The 12,377-nt window shown below is 45.2% G+C and overlaps 1 protein-coding gene across 7 annotated transcripts in view; it reads left to right on the top strand.

Annotated features, from left to right (window-relative positions):
• RB195_015688 (uncharacterized protein) overlaps positions 1–12,377 on the top strand; it is a gene marked incomplete at both ends in the record, with an annotated part of 40,771 nt that overhangs the window by 9,433 nt on the left and 18,961 nt on the right. For 6 of the 7 annotated variants that reach the window (XM_064206514.1, XM_064206519.1, XM_064206516.1 and 3 more), the window contains 28 exons: positions 169–246; positions 303–377; positions 2,155–2,262; positions 3,906–4,028; positions 4,085–4,204; positions 4,263–4,385; positions 4,442–4,564; positions 4,619–4,744; positions 4,801–4,920; positions 4,976–5,101; positions 5,158–5,274; positions 5,327–5,452; positions 8,623–8,748; positions 8,802–8,927; positions 8,989–9,114; positions 9,176–9,310; positions 9,364–9,498; positions 9,560–9,685; positions 9,739–9,873; positions 9,927–10,058; positions 10,112–10,237; positions 10,299–10,424; positions 10,478–10,612; positions 10,674–10,799; positions 10,854–10,985; positions 11,047–11,172; positions 11,225–11,350; positions 11,460–11,558. In XM_064206514.1, the coding sequence (XP_064062395.1) occupies positions 169–246; positions 303–377; positions 2,155–2,262; positions 3,906–4,028; positions 4,085–4,204; positions 4,263–4,385; positions 4,442–4,564; positions 4,619–4,744; positions 4,801–4,920; positions 4,976–5,101; positions 5,158–5,274; positions 5,327–5,452; positions 8,623–8,748; positions 8,802–8,927; positions 8,989–9,114; positions 9,176–9,310; positions 9,364–9,498; positions 9,560–9,685; positions 9,739–9,873; positions 9,927–10,058; positions 10,112–10,237; positions 10,299–10,424; positions 10,478–10,612; positions 10,674–10,799; positions 10,854–10,985; positions 11,047–11,172; positions 11,225–11,350; positions 11,460–11,558 (3,402 nt within the window). The remainder of the gene's footprint in view (positions 1–168; positions 247–302; positions 378–2,154; positions 2,263–3,905; positions 4,029–4,084; positions 4,205–4,262; positions 4,386–4,441; positions 4,565–4,618; positions 4,745–4,800; positions 4,921–4,975; positions 5,102–5,157; positions 5,275–5,326; positions 5,453–8,622; positions 8,749–8,801; positions 8,928–8,988; positions 9,115–9,175; positions 9,311–9,363; positions 9,499–9,559; positions 9,686–9,738; positions 9,874–9,926; positions 10,059–10,111; positions 10,238–10,298; positions 10,425–10,477; positions 10,613–10,673; positions 10,800–10,853; positions 10,986–11,046; positions 11,173–11,224; positions 11,351–11,459; positions 11,559–12,377) is intronic. The other variant, XM_064206520.1, reaches the window with a different exon arrangement.

The following is a 12,377-nucleotide window of genomic DNA, read 5'->3' as shown; positions in this document are numbered from 1 at the left end:
GTAAACAAGGTCCAGTATTAGGATGAACAAACAACGTTACTCTGCTTGTCATCTGTATATTGTTTCCAAGGAACCTATGTAGTTACGCTAGATGTATTTTTGCAGTTTAAGAATTGGGTTGGCGTTGAGTATTCAAGGTATTGTGGAAAACTTTATCCAGTCTTTCAGCCCCTTAAGTCGAATCAAATCGAAGACGACGAGGTTTTTACTGCAGAAGAAGATGTTGTTTATGAAGATGCAACACAAGTACATCTTTTCACTTTGTTTTGGAAACCATTGTAATAAAAGAAATTTCATTCCAGTCAGAGTTTCATCTTAAACAACGGGATGTACCAACCATTCAAATCAACGGAAGAACTTTGTCAGAATCTAACATGGTTTGTGGTGTTCGTTTTCGATTTTTGTTTCTGTAAGGGTGAGGATATGGATGAGGAAAGTTCTGATTTGGACTATTTCCATCTATCGTCGTGGGTGGCATCGTATTAAATGATCGATACTGTGATGTGTCCATAAGATCATGTTTAGAGTCAGTTCTGACGCGCAATAGCCCCGCTACATGAGGAGTAGGGGATATCTGTGATCTCCTCAGACCTAACAGAGGGTATGGGACAACGAAAGGACAACAGAAAACTGTGGGAGCGTGGGTGGACGAGAATGCACCAAGATGGGAACCTAGGATAGAATAAATACACCTTTCTCCAACCCATTTGCACTAATTTCTAATTCTAAGGAGCGAGAGAATACGAAGGGAAGGCGCATTTTTGTCCTGAAGGTACAGTACTGCTGCTTCAGTGGGAAATCGCGCATCGGTATATAGAGCACGTAGTTACCATTCCGTCACTGCCACATTTACTACGTTATCGTACCTCTTAATGATGTAATTTCTCATGCAACAAGTACCTTGGCAAATAATACTGCAAGAGCTCAGAAACATATTGGCCTCTGGAAAGTTCTTGGCTGCAGTTTGGTCAGAAGTCAAAGTGAGAAAAAAAAGCAAGTCAAAAATCCTCATAAGGGTATCTCAGAACAAATTCATGGTTACGAGAGGGGGGGGAGGGCGATTCCGTCCATTTCTTCCTGTCTTCCTGTACTGCCGTAAAAAACGGTCCGGAAGATACGTCTTCGAGCGTTCCGGCGCGCTATTTTCTTCAACGAGTTCGGTTGGAGCGCGCCAGCCGTGTGCACACGCCGCATCTTCCAGACCGTTTTTTACGGCAATTAGCAAGAAATGGCCGGAATCACCCACCTCTCCATAATCTACGATTCCGTATACGAATACTCCAACTGAAATCCGTACCACCTCAGATTCGTGGGGTGATGTCTTTAAGGGCTACATTGCAAATTATTGAGGTGTACTACAAAAATGTGTGTGTGTGTGTTTTTTTTTCTTCCACTCATGTTAAGACATCGTAATCGATTGTCGAAAATGCAGAACTCTCTTGTGTTCGTATCCCTGCTTATAGTCACTATTATTTAAACGTCTTTAGAGAAAGCACATGCCGCCACCTGTTTAAGACCTAAGCATAGCGCCTAAAGTTTTGTGGCTATTGAGGTGAGCGCTATGGTGGTCTGCTTTTCTGACATTGCCTTTGAATAATCTGTTTGCTAAGTCATATCTTGTGGGGTGACGAGGCGTTTGAGAGAGTAGATTACACGTGTCTTTGATTTTTCCAGGCTCTGAAGAAGGCGACGACGCCGAAACGTTAGCCAGAGTAAAAATCAATAACAATCTTGGTTCTGCTCAAAAAGTAGCACACAATCAAACGCCTGAAGTTCATGTTTTTCACATTTCCCTGCTGTTGAGCTTTCTTATTTGAAATAAATGCTAAAGTTTCGGTTTCGAGATATTCATCCACCGCATGAGTGCGTAATCTGGGTTTCCATTCACTAACTATAGAGATTTATTTTAAATTTGATAATTCTGCTGATGAACAAAACTATGCAGCGTTTTAACGAGTCATCTAGAAGTATGTAAATAAATCTGTAGGTTTTTCCAATCTATTTATCGTAGAATACTCTATATTGGACAGCAGGTTTGCCGCCCCAAATTTGTTCTATTCCTCAGCAGTTCCAACTGAAGCATCGATCTAAGAGAAGTTTGAGCGACTGTAATAATTCAAACTACGTGGACGTTCAAATAATTGAGTGTTTTAGACAAGTTCTGATTATGTGACGGCTCAAGACCGGTTGATATCGTCAGGTGGTGGTGGTGAAGTGTTTGATACATTGCTACCTGCTCGAAACGAGTGTTCACGTGAGGCTGTGAGTAGTTTACTGGAGTTTTACCAATCCTCTTAAAACATCTGTACATTGCAGAAAAACGCCCAAACAACTTGGGAACTAGTTTAAAAGAAAGATGTACTATATTTATTTCTATACCAGTCTGAACGTCCGGCTAAAGCTCGACTTCAGACTTCTTGTAGTGTTCGCTTCGCTCGCCTTGACTGGTTAATAAGAAATAACATAAATATATATATATAATAATAATAATAAAATACTGAATTTTTTGTAAAATTACAGTTGTTTTTTTTTCTTCTACCAATGCTTTTTTCAATTTTTTTTCCTCAAAATTTTAGGCATAGATGAGAGATTTCATGATTTTCTTCCCAAACGCGTCATTATTATATTTGGAGAGCAATAAAACTTTACTTTACATCTATGTTTCTCTGAAATCTCTACAATTTGGCATGATTATTCGAAGTATGAGTTTCCTCCGCTCTCAGCTATTAGCACAGAATGATGTGCTAACATGAAATGACGTATCATCATCGTAGTGATGAGGATAAAACTACATATACGTCAGAGCAGGTGGACATGTGTTGGTTAGTACTGTACCCAGCCAGCGATTTGTATCTGTGGTTCCACTTATTGAAGAAAGGATGTTAGCAACATCAGGGAAATATGCTTGGAAATAGATACGCAAGTGAGTCATAGAAACCCATTCTACCGTTGGCTCTCCCGCGCACCAATCTGACGTAGTGGGACCCGTCACATCCCACTCCACGACTTTCTGGCAAAGGCGCACCATCCCGACGCCGTGGGACCCGTTTCTCCCAATAAAACCGCGTTGGGGCTCCCGCGCAAAAAATCCGACGCCTTGGTACCCATCTCCTTCTCTTTTTGGAATTTCGTGACTGAGACACACACAAACGCACACACGTGACAGAATAAGCCCGTTACTATATAGCATGATAGTTTGCAAATTTGGAAGTGCACATTCACATAGAAGTTTATTTACCCTCACTAACGTATGACAGAAACTGGCTTAGTCTATCAGATCCAACATACATAAAAACATATTACTGGACAATAGTGGAAAGGTAGAGTGCTCGCCTATAAGGTGCATTGCAATGAATATCAGACTGAAATTAGTGATCAGAGTTTTCACTTACTTTACAAATTGAACCTTCTAGAAAGCGGACGTTCTAATGCCTTCTGCACTGCAACTGCTCAAGAAACAGGACAGTCTTGCTCAGGCTTGCATGAACGTGCAGATTTATAGAAAACTAACGATATTTCACAATTGGAGTGAAAATCACTACATTCCCGCAATTTAGTTGTGATCTAAGTTGACCTAAGTTCTGAGTGCTAAACGTCTGGGAAAAATTTCTCAGCTCAAAGAAAGAAAGCATACAATTCGCGAAATTCGCTTGTCCGTCAGCAGATCGCAAGCACACGTCACTACTGTGCACTACAACAGCATCGTTTGTAATGCAGTGGTAGCTCAAAATTGTCTTTTTCTCAATATCAGTGAACCATCGGTTATTATGTCGTATGTCCCGAAACAGGTCCATTTAAATCGAAAGGAGAGCTTGGTAGTGAAGAGTGTTTAGGCTCCTATGAGAATATCTTGATTTGCCATGTCGTCTTATCCAACAAAACGATCTTGTTCGTTTGTTTTTTAGCACCCAAGCGCCTACTATGTCGCAGAGGAAGAAGCTCCACTGCAGATGCATTCGTCGCGCAGTAGCCTCCATCCATCTGACACCAACCTCCGTACAGCAGAATCGTCATCTTGGCAGAATCTCGTGAGTTGTTATAACTAATAGCTAGAAGATGATCTCTTATGGGTGTTTTTTTTCAGCATTCATGTGCCTACAACATTGCGCAGGAGAAATCTTCTCTGCAGACCCATATGTCGCACAGTAGCCTTCATCCATCTGACACCAATCTCCGTACAGCAGAATCGTCGTCTCGACAGAATGTAGTCACTTCTTAACCTGCCATCCAATGAAACTATTTCATCCTTTTGTTTTGTTTAGCGCTCAAGCGCCTACAACATTGAGCAGGAGGGATCTCCACAGCAGACGCATTTGTCGCATACTAGCCTCCATCCATCTGACACCAATCTTCGTACAACAGAATCGTCGTCTCGGCAGAATATTGTCAGTTCTTCTATCGTTTATTCAACGAAGGGACCTCATCCGTTTGTTTTTTTTAGCGCCCGAGCGCCTACTATGTCGCAGAGGGAGAAGCTGCACCGCAGGAGTATTCGTCACACAGTAGTCTCCATCCATCGGACACCAATCTCTGTACAGCAGAATCGTCATCTCGGCAGGATATCGTCAGTTCTTGTATTGTCTATCCAACGAGGTGACCTTATTCATTTTTTTTTCAGCATTCAAGCGCGTGCAACGTTGCACAGCAAGATGCTGCGCTCCAGGTGCATCTGTCGCACGGTAGCCTTCAGCCATCGAACACCAACCCCCTCCGTTTAGCAGAATCGTCGTCTCGACAGAATATAGTCAGTTCTTAACCTACCCATCCAATGAAACTATTTCATCCTTTTGTTTTGTTTAGCGCTCAAGCGCCTGCAACATTGAGCACGAGGAATCTCCACTGCGTTTGTCGCACAGTAGCCTTCATCCATCTACTACCAGCCTCCCCCGTTCAGCAGAATCGTCGTCTCGACAGAATCTCGTGAGTTTTTATCACTAATAGCTAGAAGATGATCTCTTATGGGTGTTTTTTTCAGCATTCATGTGCCTACAACATTGCGCATGAGGAATCTCCTCTGCAGACCCATTTGTCACGCAATAACCTTCATCCATCAAACACCAACCTCCTCCGTACAACAGAATCGTCTTCTCGACAGAATACAGTCAGTTCTTAACCTACCCATCCAATGAAACTACTTCATCCTTCTCTTTTGTTTAGCGCTCAAGCGCCTACAACATTGAGCAGGAGGAATCTCCTCTGCGTTTGTCGCACAGTAGCCTCCATCCATCAAGCATCAACCTCCGTACAACAGAATCGTCGTCTCGACAGGATACTGTGAGTTTTCATCTCATCGCAAGGAGACAACCTCATGTGGCTGTTTTTTCAGCATTCAAGCACCTACGACATCCCGCAAGAAGAGTCCCTACTGCAGACGCTTTGGTCGCGTAGTAACCTCCATCCTACGAACACTAACCTAGTTCATGCTGCTGAGTCGTCGTCTCAGGAGGATATCGTCAGTTTTTATTATTTACCCAATACTTTAATTCATAAATGGCTCGTCTTCACTGGACGTGGGGACCCTAGCAGTAGTGTTCCAGTTCCTTTCCATTTGTCATCAAATATGTCAGCAATTTTCATGAGTGACGCTGGTCGGTCAGCAGCTTCCGTGACGGGTGCGAATGCTGCCCACGCTTATCTCGCCCTTCTGTTCAGTTCTTTCTTCATGTCGTTCTCCATAGTCATGGAACGTCCGAGATGCACGTCTTAAAGTTTCAACTATTTCTGAGTCCGTGTATTCTTTCGTCCTCATTACCGTTCCGTAGCAATCCGTTTCTTATCTCTTTTCCATTATAATTCCTTCCCCATGTTCTGCTTCAGTGGTTTTTCTCGAATAGCGAACGCTGTTTTTTATGCGAATGTTTGAGAAGAATCATCCGTAGTCACGTATGCTCCTTTCTCTCCAACCACGTGATTTCATCATCCAATGCAATGTAGCCGTGAACGGTTTTGGCGATGTAGTAGTAGTAGTAGTCGCTTTGTCATACCTCGTTTCCAATGGGTACGGATAGGCGTTGGAAGAGGTGTAACGCGTCGGTGCATCGGCAGTTGCAATTGGCTATTGTCCTCACATATGACGCGTCCAACTTGATCGGCCACCGCCGACAGTATTGCATTCGTTTTCATGATGTCGAAGGCTTCCTACCAGTCGAGGAAGGTTAAGACAAGTGACATTCCCAGCACACTTCTATAGCTCTCGACACGGTCTGGATGTGGTGTATGAAATTGAAACCCTGACAGATTCTGGTTTGTTCTGGAGGTTGAGCTTCGTCCAGCCCCTTGATATGCCCATGAGGCTGCAATTATGAGAAGTGACCCTTAAGATAACCATTAAGCTCGAAGGAAGTCAGCTGATATAAAATTGGTTGTTGTTTCTGCACCGTAGTTATCGGGTTTGATATAGGAGCTGAAGAATGGAAAATATTGGGTTAGAATCGTGATGATCACACGACGTAAAGAAGGATGTTCAGCACAGGTTTTTTGTCTTCTGAGGGCATAGTCCACGTTAGGGTGCTCCTCTTTGTGCATATCACTTCGGGATAACGATTCCTCGAGTGCACAATCGTATTATACGATTTCTTTCTTGCTTCGTTGCAATAACAGATTTTTTTTCGTCTTACGACCGAGGCGTATTTTCACAACCTTAGCATAGAGATTGTGTTACTGAAACGTCATGTAGGCAACACCTTCGTTTGGAAACTATGTGGTGAATCTCCGCACGAGCAGTGCCGTTGGGCAAGTCATATGTCCACCCGCGATGATCTTTCTTAATTGACTTAGTCGCCGGTGACGCGGCTATCCGCATTCTCTCCGGGTTTGTCGTCTTCAAACATATCTGGGCCCATCATGTTCGATCTTCGGCTGGAGCTTGCATAGAATCTATCCGTCTGTCCCTATTCCATAAACGGTGGGATTTTACGTCTCGACTGAACTGCTTGTCGACGCCAGGTTTCCTCACATCTCTACCACCTCTGTTCAGAACTTTCTTTTACGACCAGGGGGCCTTTTCCAATTAGGATCTGAAAGCATCCTCAGGACAACTGGAACAAAACGGTCGGGCGGTCTCCTCATAGCGTGACCAAAGATGTGAAGACGATTTTCTGTGACTACTTCAGAACGCCGAGCAATGTGATGTTGATGTTTTCTTCGCGTCATCCGTCTGTACACTATATGCACTTCTGAGTAAACTTCTTCGTAGTGCTACACTATCGGGCAAAAGTAGCCTAACAATCGTCTTAAGTGCTTTCTCTCCATGCGAGCAATCTTCTTCATCACCATTGACGTCGCTTCAAAAGTCTCCGGCCCATGCACCATGAAAGGGTAAATTGCGGATAAGTGGAGTCACGCTTCTCTTCGTTGCCGATAGAGGGCGATCACAGCCAACTGGTCACTATGTTGAACACCGAATTAGCTATAGCGCATCTCTGCTGGATATCTCTCTCTCTCTCTTAGCTGCCGTCGTTTTTCAGCGTGCTACTCAAATAACAGAACTTGTCTACAAGTTCAGCTTGTTGTCCGCTCACCAAGCTTCGGTTGGTGTTGAACTCCACAAATCATAACTTATCAAATCATCATTTTCCACCATCAAGGTGAGAAGAAGTGGACGGTAGTCGGAATCGAATACGATATCCCAGATAAATAGATATCTGACAAAGGGATGTTCTTCCTCAGAACGTAATCGAGCTGGAGCTTGATAGTCGGCGTCTTCCGCTTTCGCTGCTCTTCCGGCCTTCCCACGTAAGCTGATGGCGTCGTTGATTCCTCTCAAACATGGATGCAATGATGAGATTCGTCTGCTCGCAAAGGTCTATCAGGCGATTTTCGTTGTCCGATGTTTACTCATGGGATAGAACCATTTTCCAAGCACATCGGATTGTTATTCAAGTCCTATCTTTGGATTCACATCAATTCCAACAACCACCGCCTGCTGACTTGGTATCATGGATACCAACTTTTTGAGTTCATTATAAAATGCACCTTTTTGTTGTCGTCAGCGGTTTTCGTAGGGACACGAGCACTCACGATCCGAATTTGAGTCCTCTGCGATCTCGCAGTAGTACAAAGGCGCATTTTGACGACGCTGATTCTAACTCCTCCTCAGTGTTGTTGTAGTCGTACCTCACAGCTCTCACCTGCCAGCCTCTTACTTTCTTTTCATCAACATACCCACAGTAAATAGCGTAATTGTCAATAATGATGGTGGAGCAATCCCTCATTCGTGTTTTCTGCAACACAGGAAACGGTGCATGCAGATGATATCACCGAAGCCTGTTGGAGTTGACTTTGTGGCGGGAGGCAGTTCAATGTTACGGACATATGTTTGCTGGGAAAGATTCCATATTCTCTACACGCACGACCTCTCATGGTATGGGCTTTGGCATTGTGCTGGACGAAGGCACCTTTTTTGCAATGTATGGATCAAGGAGCCATCTTGCGACATTTTGCCAAAACAGCGAGGAATCTCGACAGTGGTTTACTCTTAGCGAGGCTTCTGATTTGTTACTCCGAACTGTCGAGTTCGTTCTTAGCTTGGAGACCCTAGAAGTGGACGTACTCCGTTGTGCACCGCAGTTGGGCTCCCAGAGTCACATCCACGCAATATGAGTAATCTTTTTCTTTTTTTAGCACTCAAGCGCGTGCAACGTTGGCCAGGAAGAACCTCCGCTGCAAGTGCGTCTTTCGCACACTAGCCTTCATCCATCCAACACCAACCTCTTCCGTACAGCGGAATCCTCGTCTCGGCAGAATCTCGTGAGTTGTTGTAACTCATTCAAGGAGACGAGCTCTTACGGGTGTCCTTTCAGCATTCAAGCGCGTGCAACGTTGCCCAAGAAGAACCTCCGCTGCAGATGCATCTTTCGCACACTAGCCTTCATCCATCGAACACCAACCTCCTCCGTACAGCAGAATCCTCGTCTCGGCAGAATCTCGTGAGTTGTTGTAACTCATTCAAGAAGACGAGCTCTTACGGGTGTCTTTGTGTCTTTTCAGTGTTCAAGCGCGTGCAGCGTTGCCCAAGAAGAACCTCCGCTGCAAGTGCGTCTTTCGCACACTAGCCTTCATCCATCCAACACCAACCTCCTCCGTACAGCAGAATCCTCGTCTCGGCAGAATTTCGTGAGTTGTTGTAACTCATTCAAGAAGACGAGCTCTTACGGGTGTCTTTGTGTCCTTTCAGCATTCAAGCGCGTGCAACGTTGCCCAGGAAGAACCACAAGAACCTCCGCTGCAGATGCATCTTTCGCACACTAGCCTTCATCCATCGAACACCAACCTCCTCCGTACAGCAGAATCCTCGTCTCGGCAGAATCTCGTGAGTTGTTGTAACTCATTCAAGGAGACGAGCTCTTACGGGTGTCCTTTCAGCATTCAAGCGCGTGCAACGTTGCCCAGGAAGAAGCACAAGAACCTCCGCTGCAGGTGCGTCTTTCGCACACTAGCCTTCATCCATCGAACACCAACCTCCTCCGTACAGCAGAATCCTCGTCTCGGCAGAATCTCGTGAGTTGTTGTAACTCATTCAAGAAGACGAGCTCTTACGGGTGTCTTTGTGTCTTTTCAGTGTTCAAGCGCGTGCAGCGTTGCCCAAGAAGAACCTCCGCTGCAGATGCATCTTTCGCACACTAGCCTTCATCCATCGAACACCAACCTCCTCCATACAGCAGAATCCTCGTCTCGGCAGAATTTCGTGAGTTGTTGTAACTCATTCAAGGAGACGAGCTCTTACGGGTGTCCTTTCAGCATTCAAGCGCGTGCAACGTTGCCCAGGAAGAACCACAAGAACCTCCGCTGCAGGTGCGTCTTTCGCACACTAGCCTTCATCCATCGAACACCAACCTCCTCCGTACAGCAGAATCCTCGTCTCGGCAGAATCTCGTGAGTTGTTGTAACTCATTCAAGGAGACGAGCTCTTACGGGTGTCCTTTCAGCATTCAAGCGCGTGCAACGTTGCCCAAGGAAGAAGCCCTCCGCTGCAGGTGCGTCTTTCGCACACTAGCCTTCATCCATCGAACTCCACCAACCTCCTCCGTACAGCAGAATCCTCGTCTCGGCAGAATCTCGTGAGTTGTTGTAACTCATTCAAGAAGACGAGCTCTTACGGGTGTCCTTTCAGCATTCAAGCGCGTGCAACGTTGCCCAAGAAGAACCTCCGCTGCAGATGCATCTTTCGCACACTAGCCTTCATCCATCGAACACCAACCTCCTCCGTACAGCAGAATCCTCGTCTCGGCAGAATCTCGTGAGTTGTTGTAACTCATTCAAGAAGACGAACTCTTACGTGTGTCTTTGTGTCCTTTCAGCATTCAAGCGCGTGCAACGTTGCCCAAGAAGAACCTCCGCTGCAGATGCATCTTTCGCACACTAGCCTTCATCCATCGAACACCAACCTCCTCCGTACAGCAGAATCCTCGTCTCGGCAGAATCTCGTGAGTTGTTGTAACTCATTCAAGGAGACGAGCTCTTACGGGTGTCCTTTCAGCATTCAAGCGCGTGCAACGTTGCCCAGGAAGAACCACAAGAACCTCCGCTGCAGGTGCGTCTTTCGCACACTAGCCTTCATCCATCGAACACCAACCTCCTCCGTACAGCAGAATCCTCGTCTCGGCAGAATCTCGTGAGTTGTTGTAACTCATTCAAGAAGACGAGCTCTTACGGGTGTCTTTGTGTCTTTTCAGCATTCAAGCGCGTGCAACGTTGCCCAAGAAGAACCTCCGCTGCAGATGCATCTTTCGCACACTAGCCTTCATCCATCGAACACCAACCTCCTCCATACAGCAGAATCCTCGTCTCGGCAGAATCTCGTGAGTTGTTGTAACTCATTCAAGAAGACGAGCTCTTACATGGTGTCCTTTCAGCATTCAAGCGCGTGCAACGTTGCCCAGGAAGAAAAAGAACCTCCGCTGCAGGTGCGTCTTTCGCACACTAGCCTTCATCCATCGAACACCAACCTCCTCCATACAGCAGAATCCTCGTCTCGGCAGAATCTCGTGAGTTGTTGTAACTCATTCAAGAAGACGAGCTCTTACGGGTGTCTTTGTGTCTTTTCAGCGTTCAAGCGCGTGCAGCGTTGCCCAAGAAGAACCTCCGCTGCAGATGCATCTTTCGCACACTAGCCTTCATCCATCGAACACCAACCTCCTCCATACAGCAGAATCCTCGTCTCGGCAGAATCTCGTGAGTTTTTAAATCCAATCTCTAGAGGACGATCTCACATGGGTTTTTTTAGCACTCAAGCGCGTGCAACGTTGCCCAGGAAGAACCTCCGCTACAGGTGCATTTGTCACACAGCAACCTTCGCGCGACGGGTGCATTGTATGATCGCGAAGTGGAGTTAGGTCCTCGAAAGGAATCCGTGAGTTTGGACGCGCTGCGTCTCACAACGGTGTTTTAGTAAATCGATTGGTGCAACTTTTCGTGGTTGCCAAGACTTTTTAGCTAAGTAAATCAGATATATTTTTGAGGTGGTTAAGTCCGCTATCGATGTGAGAGCGTTCGAGTGTGGAAAGGCAGCCATTCCTACTATTGCTTCGATAGAAAAACCTCCAATAAGAATCAGCATGGTAAGGTTCCTCTACGAAAGGGGAAAATGGAGAGGAGGCCTTTACTGAAAACCTTAAGGAAGCATTGTTCGTATATTTGTTAGTGTCAGTGGTCTGGAAGGTCGAGATCAAATTTATGTAGGTGTTTGAAAACTTAGCGTTGGGTTTTTTTTAATGGTTCTAAACCTGCGTTAGTCATTTACTCATATTTGTACCTGTTTTTGAAAACCAGCATGAGCAGCAGTGAGTTTGAGAATTACTTAAATGTCATGCCAAAAACAGTCTTGTTATAGATTATCCTCAAGGTCTAGAGGAAAAGTTTGTAGAAAGTGCGGAAGTTTTTTGGCATGTGTAAAAAGCGTGGAAAGTGTTTGAAAAAATATCTGTTAGGTTTCCACCGCTCGTGTTGCAAAAGTAGGTCAATACTGGAGAAATATAAAATCTGTGGACTACACGTGTCCGTATTCAACACCGTTAATTACACCTATAAGTAAAGTTCCGTCCAATTCCATATGATACAATAGGAGGAAGCCTTAAAGAATGTTTCACACATTCTTTCTCCTGTTTCCCTTCACATCGCGGACCCCATTACAGCACTGTTGACTCCCTACCTTCAAATGTTGTTTGTGATATTTTATCACACTCTAACTGGAAATTCCTCCTGTATGGTACGGTACGGCCAAGCTGTCCTCGTCAGCGGCACCTTAGAAATTGTAGGGAAGAACTCATTTCCGCACATTTGAATCTGTTTATGTTTATTACACATCCACTATCACACCGGCTTGCTATCTTAGAAGACGACTCGTTGAAATGAACCGTTTGAAGCAATAGCGGGACAGT

The sequence above is a fragment of the Necator americanus genome, chromosome V, assembly GCF_031761385.1.
Source record: "Necator americanus strain Aroian chromosome V, whole genome shotgun sequence".
In the NCBI taxonomy this organism is placed as follows: domain Eukaryota; kingdom Metazoa; phylum Nematoda; class Chromadorea; order Rhabditida; family Ancylostomatidae; genus Necator; species Necator americanus.
The sequence above is the reverse complement of the archived record's forward strand: the minus strand, read 5'-3'. Positions and strand labels throughout refer to the sequence as shown.